General features: G+C 48.5%; 1 protein-coding gene across 1 annotated transcript in view; it reads right to left on the bottom strand.

The window, feature by feature from the left end:
* Kif26b (kinesin family member 26B) overlaps nucleotides 1-19,117 on the bottom strand; it is a 405,174-nt gene that overhangs the window by 15,386 nt on the left and 370,671 nt on the right. Inside the window, exons 11-12 of the mRNA XM_050142967.1 lie at nucleotides 4,904-5,066; nucleotides 591-4,008 (exon numbers count right to left, since the gene is read on the bottom strand). Of these exons, the coding sequence (XP_049998924.1) occupies nucleotides 591-4,008; nucleotides 4,904-5,066 (3,581 nt within the window). The remainder of the gene's footprint in view (nucleotides 1-590; nucleotides 4,009-4,903; nucleotides 5,067-19,117) is intronic.

Genomic DNA, 19,117 nt, shown 5'->3' with positions numbered 1-19,117 from the left:
TCTGTGTCTACGACTGCCACGAGTGTGTTTTGGGTGCCAGTGGAGACTAGCCCTCTCCCACCCCACTTTCAATGAAATGACAGTGCCCCGTATCTCCAGAAGGGGGATCTGCAGGGTCTTGGAGGCCACCAGCCTCACATACGGGCTTCTGTAGTCAGAAGGGCAGCAGGGGCTCTGACCCCTCAGAAGGTTCTAGACTGCAGTACTCTCAGCCTTTGAGTAGAAACACATGAACGTGAAGGCAGAAGTGATGGAAAACAGAACAAGTAAGAATGAGCTCCCTCCTGGCACCCCCACAGCTAGCATCCCCCAGTACCCAGACCCCCCACAGCTAGCATCCCCCAGTACCCAGACCCCCCACAGCTAGCATCCCCCAGTACCCAGACCTTCGGAAAAGTCTCTGGGGATTGGGATTGTGTCCTCAGTCAAGGTCCCAGGCAGCAGGACACTGAGGAAAGGGAGCCCAAGACTCCATCCAGTTCTAGTACCTGGACACACTCTCATGGCTAGTCAAAAGCAAGGGAGATGACCCTTGCTTCCATCCCAGAAGCCTGATGCCTCTGTCCTTCTAGCCCATGTCTGGTGCCTACCTGAATTGGACCGCTTCTTTGGGGTCTTGAGGCTCCTGCACCTCCCTCCGACGGAGCTGCTGTTCTCACTCATGGAGTCCTGGGCCGAGGATGCGCTGCCGGTGGCCTCGCTGTCCCGCATCATACTCTCATAGCCACTGCTGCCGCCGCTGTGGTAGAACAAGGCCGTCTTCCCCATGGCAGGCGGCAGCTCCCCGCTCAGGACGCTGCTGTTGTCACTGCCATGCCCGCTGCTGCAGCGGTGAGGCTTCCGGGGAGGGGTGATCTTGCTGTAGGGCGAGGGCAGAAGGTGGGCAGCTGCAGGCTTGTCCTCTGTGGGAGCTCCACTGCGCTCTTCGGCCTCTGCCCGCAGCTGTGCACCCCTGGGGCCCACACTGCCCTGCAGCAGCTCCGAAATGCGCCCATTGACGGCTCTCAGGGGCAGTTTGGAAGCCAGCCCAGAGCCCCGGCTTCTGCTGAGCGACTGCGTGGACCAGGACATGTGCTTCCCGCTGGGTGGCAGGTTGGAGCTCTGGCCCACAGACTGAGGCAGGGACTTGGTAGAGAAGCTGAGGGTTTTGGTGGTCGAGGTGGACAGGCTGCGAGATTTGGGACTGGCCAGCAGGAGCTTGCTCACTGCTGAGATCTTAGACTGGCTGGCCTTGGGAGAGGCCCCTGCAGACTGGGTGATGCCACAGCTGGGTGGTGAGGCCCCTGTGCTGCGACCCAGGCTCCTGCCAGTGCGAGGCATGGTGCTATCTTTGCCGGCGTGCATGCGGGAGCTGACGGATGACAGACTTTCCGCCCTTTCCAGGGACAAGCATTCATAGTGGCTGACTGTTGTCCTGCCAAGAGAGTTGGTTCTGCTGGCCAGCTGCTCCAGCTTGGCGCTGAAGAGCTTACTGCTGCTACTGGCATCCTTGGTCTTGCTGTTGGACTCATCAGGGAAGCAAGCCAAGAAGGTAGCCGGCTGGTTCAGTGGGCTGCTGGTGCTGCTGCTGCTGCTGCCACTGTGTTGAGGGCTGGCCCTGTTCTTCTGATCCAAGCTAGATTTGCGGACAGGAGGCAGAGGCGGTGTCCCTTTGGGCCGTGCCAAGACACAATGCTTGGGTGATGCCACCTTCCTCTCCAGTGTTGTCTTCGAGGACTGGATACCCAGAGCCCCGCTGAAGCCATTGCTGTCTGCCAGGCAATGGTAGAAGCTGTCCAACGCCTCATGCCTGTCAGCTTTCTGAAATGCCCTTGGGAGGCTGCTTGACTTGAGGTTTTTGTTGGAATGTATAGGACTTTGGGTCCCCAAGCCAGGCAGGGACATCTCACAGCCATCCACAACTCTCCTGATGTTGTCAGTCACCTGCAAGGTAGATGCCTCTCCGCTGCTGCTGCTGAGCCTGTCACCAGAGCTGGGCCTGCCATTCGGCTCCTGTTCTGACTTACCTTCAGTCGTCAGGGAGCTTGTGACGGCCTCGCCCCTCAGCCCTTCCTCACTGGGGTAAGCGCTCTCCTTTTTCACCTCTTCTTCTCGTTTTAGCCAGGGATCCTCAAACTTCATCTCTCTCCTTGCACTGGCTTCCTTGCTTTCCTGGGACTGGGCTGTTTTGGGGGCTTCCTTTGGGGTGGCAGTGGAGGACTCAGACTCTTGCACATTTCGGGGGCTCATGGCAATGCAGGGGTAGACAGTGATGTTGGTCTTCATGGGGATGTAGCCTTCACAGCCACTCAGGTTGGCCGTGTTGGAGATGGTGACCATGGCCTTGCCTAGGGTGGAGATTTTGCAGCCTTTGACGGGAGTGGCTTTGTTGACAGATTCTTCCCCCGTCTCAGACAAGATGAGTAGATTGTCAGGGCCCACCTCGGGCTTCTCTCTGCATACCACAGCGGTGTTCTGGATGGTGTTGACGAACTCCGCAGCCGGGGGTTCTGCCATGGCTTCCCCATGCCCGAAGCACGTCTGCGCTATGAAGCTGTGGCAAGACTGCTCCCCGTCGCTGCCCGTGCTCATCTCACTTAGCCAGGAACTGATGGAAGAACGCCGGCTGCCTGCTTCCCGCGTCTTCTCATCCAGGCCCAGCTTGGGGAGCGGCAGGAACTGCGTGATGCTCACCTCCGAGACGGGGGCCATGCTGGAGTAACATTCCAGGTCTTCACTGATGCTGCTGATGATGCTGACGGGCCGGGAGCCCGAGGCCAGGGCCTGAACGGAGCAGTCGCTGTTGAAGCTGATGATGCTGGTGGGGCGGCCACTGTCAAGCACCCCGCTGATGGTCAGCTCCTCCACCAGTGTAAACACCAGCTCATCCTCCCCGTTCAGTTCCAGTGGCTGCTGCACGGTCACCATCGTGGTGCTCAGAATCTCCTTCTTGGAGTCTGCAGGAGGACCTTCCTGGTGCCCATCTTCAACCAGGGTTCCGGGAAACCCTTCACTCCCAGCAGACATGGATTTCTTCAAAACCTGGGGACTCATTCCAACCGGGGGAGTACGGACGTCAGGCTGAAGCAAGGACTCGCTGGAGGCCATGCCAGAGTCCTTGCTCAGGGAAGGTGGTGGGGCAGAGGAAGGCAGGACCCCCTTCTGGGTGTAGACTTTGCACCTCTGGGAGGGAGAGCTGGGGGGTTTGTACTCTGAGGTCTTGGACAGGCTGGCAACGCCTAGCCGTGGGGAGCCCATGGGTCTGGGCTTGCCCTCCACAAAGCCACATGAGTTCAGACTCTCCCGGCTGCTCTGGAGACTGGGACTCTGTGTGAGCTGGGAGGTACTGTGCTGGCTACTGCTGCCCGGGATGCTCCGAGGTGAGGCGGGACTAGGGCTGCCGCTCCGTGTCACAGTAGGCACAGGGGACTGTCTCTGCTGCACCTTGGAGGCTGGAAGCTCTGTGCTTTCCCTGTCAGTGGTCAGCTGGCCATTGTCTGACCCGTTATCTTCCTTATCAGACTCAGAGAGTGTATCTGGTCCTGCGGCTTGGCTTAAGGAAACACATCTACCTGCCTGCTCTGGCCCGAACTGGATGGGCAGCTCTTCGAAGGGAAACTTGTTGGGCTCTTCACTTCCGTCAATGCAATCTAGTCTTTCTTGCAGCTCGGCAAAGGTATTGCACTTCAGACAGTCCCTTTCCGACTTGTTGGCTGCAGCCTCTGTTGCCTCCACAGGGCGGCTGTCACCCCTAGTCTTCTGGAGGGCCGGCACGATGGGCACAAAGTCTGGGGGGCCCTCGTTGTCAGTAAGCTCCTTGTCAGACAGGGCCGTGCCGTTGGGCCCGATGTAGATGACAGTGTCGCAGGACTGCTCGCTGCTGGAGGAGTAGTCAGGGTCACTGGACAGCGGGGCGAGGGGGAATTCGGGATCCACCGAAGCCCGGGCATGGAAGGGTCTCAGCTGGGTAGGTCTGCGCATTCTGCCCTCCTCACAGGAGCTTTCTCCGCCCGAGGAACTCGATGTGTACTGCAGTGTGGGCAAGAGAATCATTAATGGGGAGTTCTCTCAAGACAGCCAGCCCTCCCTCCTAGGGAGCCTGTGTCATATGGCAGGTGCAAGCTGCTAACTGGCCCTAGGCTCTTGAAGATCCGCCCATGGAGAACCCAGTATTTACTGGGCTATTCCAGGACACCTTCCAGTCCCATGCCATGGCGTGTGTCCCCATTTGCACACCGGTGAATTAGCTTGCTCGGGAAAGGTGGTGACCTATCCAGCACCACTTGACTTCCTCAAGGCTATTCCCCTGCCTCAGACCACTGACCATGAAGACTCACTTGCCTTGTATATACATAAAAAGAATACACAAAGGAGAAGGAAGGAGAAAGTCCCAAGCCATCACTAGTTGGCCCATAAATGTTTTCTTTCAAGCTGTCCTGGCTTTGCTTCTGCCAAAGGAAGCGAACCTACCGACATCTATCAACTCAGCACAATGCAGAATCCAGCAGATTAATGTGAGCACCCACGGCCTGAAGGCTCCTGACATTCAGGGGTGGCAGAACCGTATGGGTGGGCACTAACCATCCTCTGCAGAGCCAGCTCACTGAATGCAGCCCTCACCCGTGTAAGGCCACGGAGAAGACTGGTTCCTTCCTATCCCTAAAACAGCTTTCCTCCTGCAGCGGCAATCTATGAAAATAGTTCCTATCAGGCGTCAGGGAGGATACCCCAGGACAGCATCAACCATGAAAAGGAGACTCAACTTTCTCCTGTGTTGGTCAGAAGGCTTTTCTCTTCTGAGACGCTGGCTGCAGCTGCCACACTTGCACAGTCCCTGGCGCTCAGAGAACGGTGATGCCGATGGGCTTTCGAGATTCTCTTCTTATCCCCAATGTATTCTCCCTCCCACGGAAGAGCCCCTTACCTTAGTCTTCTTCTTCTTCATCCTCAAGACCCTTGATGCAATCTGGATGGTGGACAGGGTCTCCGCGTAGCTGCCGGCTGCGGCCGAGATGTGTGCGATCATGGTGGTGCGACAGTTCACGTTCCCCAGAGACTCCCTCAGGAGCATGGTGAGCTTGCTCTCCCTGCCAAGCAAAGTGGATTAAGGCTGCATTAGAGGGCCATGCCTCATGCTGGCTGTCAGGGCAGGACTTCAGGTTTGCGCGTGGCTATTGGGTTGTGGGTGGTGGTTTTCTTCCTTTTTTTTTTTTTTAATGGCATACTAATTAGCATTGCTTTGCAGCATGGGGCTATTTGTAGTTGGCAGCTGAGCAAGTGCTTCTAACTCCAAGGATGGGATTCATGCAAACACCTCCCTTGGCACTTCTGTCCTGGCCATGATGGGCTGTTCTAGTGTGTCTGTTTGTGTGCATCTGACAGCGCACATAATGAGGCCTGGGAATAGGAACAAGGAGAGGGGATCAGGAGAAAATGGCTTTGTGACCAGTGATCTGGCATGCTATCTGCACACATAGGCCTTTGTAGTAAGTTTCTGCACACTGGCAATCCCTATAATAGAAAATGATGCTATGAACTTGCACCGAAGTCCCAAGTGTTTCTAATACATACAAAATCCCCTTTACAGCACAGTGGCAAGCTACAGCCATTGCCTCCCAACTCTGCTATTTGTACCCAGGATCACTGAAGGAAAAGACATCGGTATTCGCGATAAGTAGAGAAATGCAGACACAGCCCAAATAGTCACTTAGCAACAGCAGAACTTTCTAGAAAGGTTTCCTCTGGGAACTTGGCAGTTGCTATGTGGAACCACTATCTTGGTTAGTGATAACAAGGCCCAGGGCATTTCAGAGGCTTTCTAGGCTCTTTAAGAATTGACCCAAAGGAATGGCTTGTGTTTTTCCCTTCCTGTACTTACTCCAGCGAGATCCTGCCCTGCTCCCTGAATCCTCCTCTGACTAGGTGAAATGCCATTTCATCCCTGGAGCATCCCCTCTGGAAGGCCGGGGCGATCCCTGGGTTTCCTATGCTGGGTTTCCTATTCAGATGGGGGGGGGGTCCTCCTTGAGACCATGTCCCTGCAGAATCCCCTAGAGAGGGACAGCTCAGCAGACTGCGTGGGAAGCTAGTCACTGTCAGCACATAATGTTTTATTTTATTTTATTTTTTTCATAGGACTTATGTCTGGCTTCAGGAAGAGAGATGGTGGCACAATTGTTTCTTTTCATACCTGGGACCAATTCAGTTGTTCATTTGGTAATGATGGGTTGCCATGTTCCAGCTCCAGACAATTTATAAGTAAAACAGAGCGAAATGAACAGGGATGGGAGCTGCGAAAGGAGGGGGTCGGGGTATCCGACCACACTTAACTCCCTTCAAAGGATGCCATGTAGGGACGTCGCAGGAGGGAGGTTGAGGCCCAGTCCTAACAAACACTCAGCCGAGATGGTGTGCCTGAGTGAACCACAGGAAGGGGAAAATGGATTCCATTTGGACTAGGCTGTGACCATATGCAGTCAGCTCTGATAATTCATGGCAGTGACACACTATAAAGTACCATGAACTATGAATTCCGGGACACTGAGTCATGGCTGGCAGATGAAAATACAGTTTGTATTCCTGGGAACCTCTATGGAAATGACAGTGTGGTCAACTGTCAATAGGTTACCTTGTTTTAAGCAAAGTTTCTATTGGAAAGCACCTTATTCAATATCTGATTTTTAATAAATAATGATGTTTATACAATATGTCTTTATGATAAAATACTGTGAGGAGTGTTCAATAATTCCCCGGCCCTGAGAGATATGACAGCAGATGTCTGATGCTCAGTCTCCCAGCGCACTGCCACTGTTCTCCTCTTTAACTGTTCAGCAGCTGAGGAGTCTACATATTTAGCCTCTTCACCTTTTCATAGCTTCATCAGGACCTGTAGATGTGCCCTGCACCATCTCAGGAGAGGCTTCACTTACAGTGGGCATGTTCTTCCTTCTCTCTGGCTGCATCATACTATTGATGCATTGACATTGGACTTGTAGCCAAAAGCACATTAACTCATACCTGAATGAAGCTTCTCTAAATCCCCTATTTTCTCCACGAGGCACCGTGCATCCTCTTTGTGCTCCGTTCTATCAGAAAGCACTTCAGAGACAAGCTAGGGAATCATTTGAAACAGTGAAATCTAGCTGGAGAGATGGCTTAGTGGCTAAGGGCACTGACTGCTCTTCCAGAGGTTCTGAGTTCAATTCCCAGCAACCACACGGTGGTTCACAGCCATCTATAATGAGATCTGGTACCCTCTTCTGGCATGCAGGCACACACAGAGGCAGAGTGTTGTATGTATAATAAATACATAAGTCTTTTAGATGAAAGTGAAATCATGGACAGAAAACATAAAACATTCAAAAGCACAGAAGGCAGCATTCACCCTGTGACATCTCAGTGGGGGAACACATGCGTCAAGGTCTCACAAATTTCTCCCACCCTGTGCATTGTTCTTAAGTCACCATGAAAAACACCAGGAATATTGCCTTGGAGATTGCAAAGAAATTTTATCAAGTAGGCAATGTGCAACTCTGGAATCTACAAATGTCCCCCCAGATGACTAAACTATGAACTTCCTTGTGGGAAGTCTTGCTAATCAATGCACACGGCCAAAGGCACACATTCCCGGCTCTCCATAGACTCTCTGTCAGGGAAAGATCCCAAATCAAATAGCATGATACAGCATTCCACCACCGCTGTCCCGTGCTCCACATCATCCACATGTGGGATACAGCTGCAGATAAATATCTGTGGCTTTTTTAAAAAGAGTCCATATGGCTGGAGGAAGCCATGACGTGTGCGTTGCTTGGCAATCGATATCTTTGCAGTCTTGTGGAAAGAAAGTCAGCAGAACTGCTAGCCAGACTGGCACAGGTCTCTAATCACGGGGGAGTGCAGCAGGCAGCTACGAAATGGTGGTCTGTTCAGCTTCAAGGTGATGCCTTGACTTGGAACAAAGACAGCTGAGAAGGCAGGTGAAGAAGGGGTAGGCACCAACCATCGCCAGCTACAGGCTAAGCAGAGCATTCTAGAGGGGACTTAGAAGGCTCTAAAGGGTTTTCAGGATGACAGTCACCACTAAGTTAAGACTGGAGTGACAAGAAGAGACACATGGAGAAGCTTGCTGCCATGGCCCCACTGTCAGGCTACCTGGATGGAGCAACGCTATGGGGTCCCAGCGCCCTGGAGGACTGATTGGGTAGCAGCAGGAAGAGCCAGTGATGAGGCAGAGCTGAACACACCTGAGAAGGGACTGGATCACTTTTCCACGTAGTTATCTTTTATGGACACAGATCCCAGCTCCTGCCTGTCCTGGCCATGCACATCTTCTAAAATGACTAAGAAAAACAGTCTTGTTTTCAAAAGAAGATAATCCTTTTATTAGATAAAAGGGTAGGAAGAGTGAGGAATAATTAACACATTAATGTTTTCCACTGCTGGGGAAGGAACCCGTCACCCTGAACATGTGGCAATCATTGAAATATAACCCCAAGCCAAAGAACATATTTAATTATGAATAAGTTTTTTGAGCTGGAGTCTCACTGTGAACCTTTGACGGTCTTCAAACTCGCAGAGATCTACTTGCTTCTGCCTCCTGATGACTGGATTAAAGACACGTGCCTCCACGCCTGGTCAGTAATTCCTCAAGAACACATACTACTTTAGAACAGGTGCAAACAAACCAGGGCCATGCAGGGCAAACTGGGTTCACTTCCTGTTCTAATAAACAGAGTGCTATCACCTAGTCGTTCATAGGTGCTATACAAAGCTCACAAGCATATACCTTGGCTTTGTAGAAGAATGTGCCTGTCCCTACTGTAGAGTAATGACACATGGTAGCATCATTACTTAGACAGAATCATCAGCCACTAAATGTGTCTTGGGTTCCATAATATTCTATAATCTGTATTTGATAGACAGAGTCTGTGTTGCCCTGTATCTATCTAGATGTTCCATGGAGGAATAGCTAAAGTCAATTCCACAGAAACGGACAAAAAGAAAGTACTTAGCTTTAGAAATCACTGGAGCACCAGGCCCCAGCCATTGTCACAGCTCAAACTGCTTCCTGCTCCGTGCAGAGGCCATCTGAGCTCGCTAAGGGACTGCTTGGCTCTTCGTGTCCAGTGAGCTAATCATCTCTTTAGGAGTGTGGCTGCTCATTTAAGGAACATGTGTGGAGCCCTGACTGACTCAGGTAAGCGAGATTGACTATACTTAAGGAACCCATGATTCAACCAGGCAAATAGACACGTAAAACCTTGTTATGACAGTATTCAATAAAGGCTAATGACAACTGGCACCAGCAAGGTGGCTGACTAGATGTCCCTACTGTACTCTGAACGAAGTCAAGGCCACAAATAAACAACTATATTTTGATTAAAAAAACAGCTAAATGATGGTGCCAGAGCATAAACATTCAGGGCAAACACATAGCGGGAGGAAGGGCTCACCTGGTCCCAGCATGGCAGCCTAGAACTCTAGTCAAGATTAGCTTAGACACACTCCTTCCCACAGGGAAGTCAGGAGGGCTATGCTCACACCTTCACCACCCGGGTCAAATGAAGTCATCACTACAGAGGACCCCTGCAGTCCTTACAGGCACTAGGCCATAAGTGGGGTCCCCCTGCTGAGTTACTCCAGAGAAGTCAGTACTATGCACCCCATCCAGCACCTGAGCTGACTTGGTGCCCTGCCTCGCAGGAACCCAGTGTCTGGCTGAGCCAAGCATCTGTATCACCTGGGGTTGAGCTGATGGTGCAGCTCAGTTAAGGAAACAATGACCTGCCCTCCAGACCAAGCAGCTGCAGCACTGTGCTCCCTTGGAACTTAACCCCTGAAATGTGAACTGTTGTAGCCGCCTGTTGTGTTGCATGGTGGAGGAAACATTGTCCTGTTCCTTGGGCCCTGAGCTTCCATTCACAACTCTATGCTTGCTGGGACATTACCAGTGTACCATCACTCCAGGGTCTAGTGACACTACCACGTGGCCTCAACTCAGGGCCTGAGTCACCACTGTGCCCTATTGATTCTGGATCCCCAGTTCCATGCGCTGGAAGCAAGCTGTTGTGTGCTGTGCACCTCATCCCCAGCCCAGTCAGAGGCGCAGACTGCAGCCCACAGCTCTAGGTCTAAGCTGCTGGGGTGTGCCTCGGTGCCATCAACAGCTTTGTAGCCGATATGTATTAAACTGTGCCTTAGAGAGTGTGCTGTGCCCAATCCCAGTTACTATCGCGGATCTGTGGGACCCGGAGCACAGAACTATGGCTCTAAGCCCCTCTGAACACCCCCAGCCTGGAATCTCAAGCTATTGCAACCACTTGCAGGATGTATCAGACCTGATACTGCAACTCTTCATTTTAGGGTAAACAACAACACAAAGACTCCAAAAGCAAATGGGTGGACATTAGTATGTTCCCAAACAAACAGCGGGTCAAAGAAAATAAAAATGAATGATAGAAAAATATCTTGAAACTGGTAACAGTGGGAAAACTTCCCACCAAAACTGAAAGCAGCTCCAAGCACAGGTTTTAGAGCAATAGATGCCTATATTTAACAAAAGAAAAATCCCTGTCCCAGCAACAGCCTGACTTGGTGCCTCAAGGATGAAGAGGAGGAAGAAGGGAGGAGGATAAGGAGGAGGAACAGGAGGAGGAAGTGAAAAAGGGAAGGGAAGAGAAGGGAGAGGGGGACGAGGAGGAATCTCCACAGTTAGAGAAAAGAAGGAAAAAGTCAACTTCAGGACAGAAATTAGTTAGAAAAAAGACTATAAAAGTTATAGGGCAAAAAAAGACACGTTGCTTTAACAATTATAAGCAACTACAGAAAATTCTCAAGTATATTATGTGGAGAGGAGAAGGGAAAAAAGAGATTAAAATAGTAATTAAAATCGCATAACAAAGGAGCCCAGGATTGGGGGTAGTTTCACAGCTGAATTCAAAGGTTTCAAAGAAAAACAAGGCTCACCGTCTTTAGCTCCTGCAAGAGTTACAGCTACAAGGAACACCTCACACATATTTTACAGATTCTGTCATTTTAAGGTAGACAAAGACATGGAAGAAAACAACAGGCTATCATCTCTGATCAATAATAATGTAAGACCCTTCAAGGAGACATTTGTAAACTGAATTCCACATAAAATTTATAAATTACGATCAAGAGAGATTTGTCTCTGGCATGCAAGGCTGTTTCAACCTCTGCCAGTCAATCAATAAGACATTCTATTAATAGACCAAAGGGGGGAAATTCTCACCATCATCCCAATTAAATAATAAGAAGCATTCCATAAAATTCAACAGCATTTTTAATTATAAAAACTCTCCACAGTTTAGTTATAGCGTCTGTGGGAAATCCACAGTTAACATACTCAGTGGGGGGAAAGACAGTGTTTCCTCTAAACTCCACGATAGACAAGGGTGTCTGTCTGTCTTGCCATTTCTACTAAACACAGTCCTACAGGTAAAAACATCATCTTTTGAGAATAAAAAATGAAAGAAAGAAATGAATAGAAATGATCCCAATCTGAATGGAAGAAGTAAAATTTTCTCCTTTTGGAGATGACGTGGTCCTGTATGGAGGAAGCCCACACGACTCTGCCAAAGGAACTAGCACCGAGGCCAGGGAGTTGAGAGATGAGATCAACACAGATCCCACTGACACCAGAGGGAAAGCAAAGGTGTCTCTTCCCACTACGGCTTTTTAACCCATGTAGGAAGCCTTAGACAATGCAGAAAGAAAGAAAACAGAAAGAAAAATGGACTGGCTGGGGAGGAAGAAATAAAACTGTCTTTATTCATAAATGAGAAAATTGGTGAACAGAAACCGGTGGCATTTCTATACATAAATAATGAGGTATTTTAAAAGAAGTAAATCCACTTTAAGATGACAAGAAAATAAAAACTGATTTAGGGATAAATTTCATCAAAAAGATAAAAGACTTATACACCAGAAATTTTAATAATCTATGAAAGAAATGAAAGAGGATTCAAATGAGTGGGAAAGATACTCCAGAATCATGGGTAAAAATAATTAATACTGTTAAAATGTCTATATTACCCCAAATATTATACAGGGTTAATGAAATACCTACCAACATCTCAACAGAATCTTTACAGAAATAGAAAAAAAGAAAATCCCCAAGCCCTAAGTAGCTAAGCAATTACAAGAAAGAAAAATAAAGTTGGAAAACTCACACTTCCTGATTTAAAATTCTATTTTAATTACAAAAGCATAAACAACAACAGTGTGGCCCTAGCATAAAACACACAGACACCAGCAGAACCGAATACTGAGCGAGGAAATAAATCCAAGCATTTATGGTCAAACGATTTTTGTCAAAGGCATCAAGAAGAGTCAACGGGTGGAAAAAACGATGTCTTCAATAAATCATGGAGCCGAGAAAAGTTGGTTGCCACATTTAAAAGGACAAAACTGGGTCTCACACCATGTGCAAAAACACTAAAAATGGATAAAGACTTAAAACTGTGACGTTCTTCCTGGACGCTGACCCAAAGCCTTTAGGCTGCTCAGTCATGGGCTGTAAACCCTGAAACTGTTTGCCCAAATAAGCCCTTTTTTCTTTCTTCATTGGTTATCTCAGGCATTTTGCGATAGTAACGAAAAGCTAGCACAGAAAATAACTATGCACGTGGTGAGGATTTAAGGACTTCTCTGAGGGGCTTCCGAGAACACCTATCTGGAAAGAGTTTATATAGCTATGATTTCACATTGCAGGTATAAGTCTGAGTCCATGAAATCCGAGCCACACTTTAGCAGTTTACCACTGTGTGTTAGGGAGACAAAGCCTGTGTGAAATTTGGGCCACGTGAATCCGTTTGGTCCTAGACACTGCTGTTCAACTTACTCAATTAAGGTAAAGTTTATGCTAATCAAGCTTCTTATTGTAAAAGACTAGCTATAGATAGCAAACAGTCTCAGCCAAAGAAGCAAATACAGTGTAACTCGAATGTATAACCAGCAGATGCTTCCGAGTTAAAAATGTACCCTACAAGGATGGTCTTCAATAAGATTTCTATCAGTTAGCATGTTTACCCAACGTGGAGCTGCTCAACAGATTGCACACATTGCACAGAGACCTTCCACTGTTTATCTAGAAGGCCATTCCTTCTCACAGGTGCAAGAAAAGTCCACTCAGTGATGGCCATGGTGTAGACCCTAAGTTACTCTACATATCGTAACTCTCCATTCTGCTCAGGGAACCGTCCATTCCACAGCTCTAGCACCCAGGTGCCACATCAGAAATTTGAAAGAGAATCCACACACTCAGAATCGGTACTTAAAGAGCCTACCAACTCCACTATACAGTCCTACATCGAGATTGAAAAATATTAATTGAACAATAAAGCAATAGAGTTGAAGAGATTCTTGAAGGGGAGGCCGTTGCCTTTCCTAAGGAAAGGATTGCCATGGTGATGGGTAAGAGGCTTCATGCGGTGATATCTTTTAACTTGGGAGGACTTACCGCCTTCCCAGGGCAGTCTGGAGATTTTCAGACAGCCTTAATTATTAAAAATCTCTTTCTTATATTAAACTTCAATCTTTACAGCATCAACCGAGGGTCACTATCTCTGCCCTCTAGGATTGTACAGGGTAAGAACAAACTCCTTGTTCACACGGGCTCGCTTTTCACATTTTCAGAGGTATTTATCATGCCTTCCCTAAGGGTTCTGTTGCTTAGGAACATTCAGTTTCCTTTCTATTGCTCTTTCAAATGTTTGGTTGGTCACTGGAGCTCACAGAAACCCCCTCCCTCTCACCCAAGTGCGTACGTGTGTGTGTGTGTGTGTGTGTGTGTGTTTATATGTGCAGTGAGTATGGAAGCCAGAGAGGTTCATGGTATTTTCCTCAATTCTCCATCTTATTTTTAAGACAGTCTCTTATTAAACCTGAATCTTACTGATTCATCTATACTAGATAGCCAGTGATATCCAGGGATCTGCTTGCCTCTGTTCCCCTCAGCTTGGGGTGGTGGTTCCAGATGTGTTCTGTGCATGGCTTGTACATGGGTGCTGGGGATCTGAACTCAAGTCTTCATGCCTTTGCAGCAAGCACTCTATTGACTGAGCCACACTCCCCTGCCTCCCAGCCACTCAGTTTATCACCTTTTCTCTGCTCAATCTTACATCAAATAATTTAGCTTTGCCCCTAAAGGAGCGTCCCTTTGCTGGAAGCTTTGGGAGACAAACTCTGTGGCAGTCATTTGTTTAGGGTGGAGGGTATCCACATTGATTTCAGTGGAGAATGATCTGCACCTGCCATTCTTAAAAATCAACTATAGGGATTAGAATCATGGCTTTGGGTTACAGGTATCAATCTCTCTGGGACTGGGGTCAACCATGTTGGAAATTGCTCTATCTAGCCACAATAACAGTTGTAGATACCATGGTTCATGCCAGCATCACTGGTGGTGATATTCAATGCTTATTATCACATCAGGTGTTGGGACAGTGACATATCCTGAGGGAGCTGGAAGACTTACACCTGGAACCCTCTCAGACACTGTCCCATAGGTCTCCTCTGAGAGCTGATTAGAGACTTCAGCCTTCCCGTGAAGTGAGAGCCACAAGCACTTTTACTGAATCCGGGAAGTTCCTCTAGTGAATGTTGGTGGCTCATGGGACTTGCTAATCACACAGCTGGTGTCAGAAGTGAGGTGTGGACTCTTCCCTGTCTCGTGTGTCCATGAACCCAAACAACCAGAAACTTTGGGCAGAGCCGCATCCTGGGGACCGTGCCCTCAAACCTAGAGCTCTGTCTGACTTTTGCTGAATTTTATAAGAATACTCCAAGCACCTGCGTGATGGGAAGGAGCTGTGATTTCATTTGACCCATATTCGCTCAGACAATGCATATAACTTAACAGCTTCAGGGCAGAATGGAAAAGATTATAATAATTCATTAATATTCACTTCAGCATAACCAAGAACTAGGAGTGTCAACACATTAAATAAATTGGTCCCAAAGAATAAAAAAGATAACCAATACAGCAAATTAGTAGACAAACAGGATAAGAGGCGCACAGCTGTCCCTCGAGTCAAGAACTACCAGAAATTACATCCATTAACAAAGCAAGGACTGCTGTGAAGGTGTGCTTAGCAATTCAACAAGACCCGCAGCAGGTATCGAGCATGCGACCGGCTCTGAAGTAGAGAAAAAGACTGTCAATCCGCTCACCTTAGGACCAGATTAAAGGTTACCTCCCCCACAGCTAGAGTGCAAGTACAGTTTCCACACCAGTTCTTCACTTCCTTCAGAAACCTTATTTAGTCCAAGCCTTATTATCACTAATTGCCAAAGACTGGCCGCAGAGACTTTTACAGTCCCGACACTGTGGGCTAGTCTCTGCAGTGGTCAATGGCAACTCTACCAAGGGGCGGGACTAGGAGCCAGGTCACTCCTGCTGAAGTGTGGCTGTCACACACCTTCACAGTAAAGAGGACATCACTGCACTCTATGGAAACTGTGCTTTCTTCCAGCTCCCCATCATCCTTGGGTCAGGAGTACACGCTCTTGATGTCAGAGACCTCTGATGGTACCCAAACTGGACTTAGGGATTGGCGAGGCATAGAGAGGGTGTCAAGAATCATGTTGTCATGGTAACCTAGAGGCACTTCTCTGATTCTATTCACCACTGACTTTGCCCTTGGTTGAATGCAACACAATCCTATTCCGCCCAGTGTCTTCTCCCAGGTGTCTCCACCATTTTGCTTGCTACCTTGCCTCATGATCTCCTAGGTCTTTTTAGTTCTAAACTTATGTACCTGGAGTATTTTCATTCCTATACTTTCCTTTGAGCTTCAGTATGGATTTCAGGTAGCAAAAGCATATGAAGTGTGTGCTGGATGTGCATTGTTTTAGGGACTCTTTTTGCACCTCACTCTGTGATCTTCCTTTTCACGGTTGACATCAGGACTATGTGGAGTTGGTAGGGGGCCGGGGAGATGACACTTGATGGAGTTGCTTTCTGGGCAAACACAAGGACCTGAGTTCAGACCCTCATCCCCACCTCCCTGCATAAAAATGCCAGGCACTGTGGTAATGCAACTGTAATTCCAGTCTTGGAGAGGCAGAAGCAGTGGATCCCTGAGCTCCCTGGCTGGCCAGTCTAGCCTGATCAGTGAGCTCTGGGTTCGATGAGAGATACCGTCTCAACAGTAAGGTGGCCAGTGAGTGAGGAAGACAGCGAATTTTGACCTCTGCCCTCAACCCCCCCCCACACACACATAGAGGAAAACAAACAAACATGAGACAGAGAATTCTAGGCTCTGTATGAATGGTGGCTGATTTACTTTGTAGTTCCAGGAACTCAAAGAGTTCCTTTCAAAAGAGAGTCCCTTTCCTGGCACGTTCCTTATAAAAGGCTGACAGGAGGTTGATTTGGGATAAGCAGCGAGGCATGGGGGCTCCATTAGAGTAGGACCCTGACTCTCTTTAGTCTTCAGAGTCCACTTAGCCCATTCTGTGCTTCCTATGTATGGTTAGCGGAGAACACGTGAATCTGAATCCCCAGCTGTCTTCATTTGCAAATGCTTGGCTGTGTTCTGACCTCCCTCTCCTCTCTGCCCTCACCAGGCTACACATCCCTGGACTCCTGGCACATGGTCACGGTGAGAGGCCAGTGGTCGGTGACACGTCTTGTCAGGAAGGACTCAGCCAAGCCTGAAGAAGGGGTGAGACAAAACTGTGTGTGAGTGTTGTGTGTGTGTGTGTGTGTGTGTGTGTGTATGAATGTGAGTGTATGTATGTGAGTGTGTGAGTGTGTGTGTATGTGAGTGTGTGTGTTTGTTTGTGTGTGTGCGCGCGCGTGTGTATGTGTGTGTGTGTGAATGTGTTAATGTGGGGAGGGCGAGTGCCCGAGTGGTGCTGGGATGGAGCACAGGCTACACAGGTACTAGCAAAGCATCCTCCACTGAACTAAGGCCCAAAGGCCCACAAATGACTTTTCTATGAAGTCAGCCTTGGAAGGCTTTCAGGAGATTTATGACATTCAGGGTTGGAATGAGCCTTGTCTTGTTTCCCCAGCCTGGTTCCTGACCAATGCCCTTTAAAGCACTTAGTTTAGGGATGTGGTCATAGGGGCATCCTGCTGCCATAAAGCCCACCACTTTCTCCACATTTTTACCTACAATCTACTTTCACTTTTTTCCCTAAGCAGTGTGGAGTGGGGTCTTATTGAGGTTCCTAGCGACCAGTGCCGTTGGGTATGTTTTCACGCGCTCACTGGCCATTTGCGTGTCTTCCACGGAGAAGCTGCCATTAAAGTTCTTTGTCCATTGTTTAGTTGCTTTTGTTGTTGTGTTTTGGGACAGCTTTATAAGAATATTAACAGGGCATCTCTATGTAGTCAGGGCTGGCCTGAAACTCGTTATGCAGACCACGCTGGCCTTGAAATCATAGAGATCACCTGCTCCTGCCTCCTGAGTGCTGGGATTAAAGGTGTGCACCACCATGCCTGGCCTTCCCTGAAAAATTTCTCTTCTCATTCTGCCCATTGTTTTCAACCTCTTGGCAGTATCTTCTGATGTGTAAGCACTCTTCATTGTTATGTAACATGTTTCCAGACTCAAATTTTAATTTTCGTACTTATGCCTCAAAATCCTTCCAATATGTGGTTTATTTTGCTCAAGACTCTTGTCCAGTATGGTCTTTGTTACTTGTAAGCCACTCCTAGACTCTAGCCGGGGAACGTGAAAGGCCATTTTCCACACATGCGCCATGGGGTTTCATGGCTGCATCCCTTCTGAGATCAAATAGAACTTATTTCGGGAGGTAATGAGGACAGCGCTTGCTGGGATGCCTTCTGGGTATCACGTGTGGATTAGAGAAACATGATCCCACGATTCTCACAAGATGGACAAGCTTCGCCGGCACAAAGAACAGGCTTCAGTAATTGGAAGGAAAAAGGAAATTGGGTTGCAGACTGGTTTCTGCCACAGGTACAAGTCTGAGGTAAGGTGACCACAGACGGCCATTTACACACTTTAATAACTTCGCGGAGAGCCTGTGAAACTTCAGTGCGGAGTGACAGAAAGGAACGACAGATCTAAAACATGTCTTGTATGGTAAGATTACATTTCCCTGGGGTTCTACTTTTGTTCAGACATAAGGTAGGCTGTTGTTGCGTGAGTTTTACATTTTACTAAAATCGGGGAACAAGTCGTCATTGTTTCTGGGCTGGGACTCTATCATAGGGGCAGAGAACTTGCCTAGCACACAAGAGGCCCTCTTTCAACCACAGAAGTTACTCACTTCTACAGTACAGAATAAATGTGCTCTGAGGTCAGGATGGCAGCCACCCTCTTTTCTTCTTTCCAGAGGCAGGAATAGAACCCAGGACCATACAGATGCTCAGCCAGGGCTCTGCCTCTGCTCTTCCCTCCCAGACCCCCTGAGAAAGCCTTAATGGGCCTGTTTCCCAAAGACCTGCTGACGGGGAGTCACAGGTTAGGGGTTAACCACCCCTTCTTCCTGAGGCTCTTTCTATTGGGGGCGGGCGTTGGGCTGAGGAGAGAGAACTGCAAAGGGAGGTTGGTTTCCCAGTTCAAACTCAGTGCTTTCCCATAGGCCATGAAGGGCACTCCATGGGCTGGCAGATGTCCCAGATACCATAGAGGATGCCAGCTTCTGATAGAATGAGGGCAAAGGACCATTCTTGCCATATCCAGACCCAGCATAGGGTCTAACAGAGTTCTTCCTATAAACATTCAAATAAGTATCCAATGGTTAAACTTATCCATCAGAAGAGGCCTTTGCCCCATGGGATTTTGGAACACCTTGTTAAAAAGCTCCAAAGGGAGCTTAGTCCCTTGCACTGGCACACAGAATGCCAAGCTTAAACACGTAGGTAATTTTTGAGACATTTGTTCAACGAACATGCAGTGATAACCAGAGATACTGTAGACTCTCTATCAGTCCTGGAAAGACAGACACATGTGAGACAGACAGGACTCCAGTAGGCAGCCCGTGCGTCCTGATAGGCCCGAAGTCTTGGTTTTGTGATGATTATCCTGTATTTCATTTGCTTATGGGAATCCTAGATTTCTTACTTAAAAAAATAAAACAAACCATTATAATTCTCAGACTGTGGTGTAGGCAGACCTTCTGGCCCTCTCTTCTCAGC

The sequence above is a fragment of the Alexandromys fortis genome, unplaced genomic scaffold (assembly GCF_014885135.2).
Source record: "Alexandromys fortis isolate MF-2015 unplaced genomic scaffold, M_Fortis_MF-2015_v1.1 scaffold_51, whole genome shotgun sequence".
Taxonomy (NCBI): domain Eukaryota; kingdom Metazoa; phylum Chordata; class Mammalia; order Rodentia; family Cricetidae; genus Alexandromys; species Alexandromys fortis.
The sequence above is the reverse complement of the archived record's forward strand: the minus strand, read 5'-3'. Positions and strand labels throughout refer to the sequence as shown.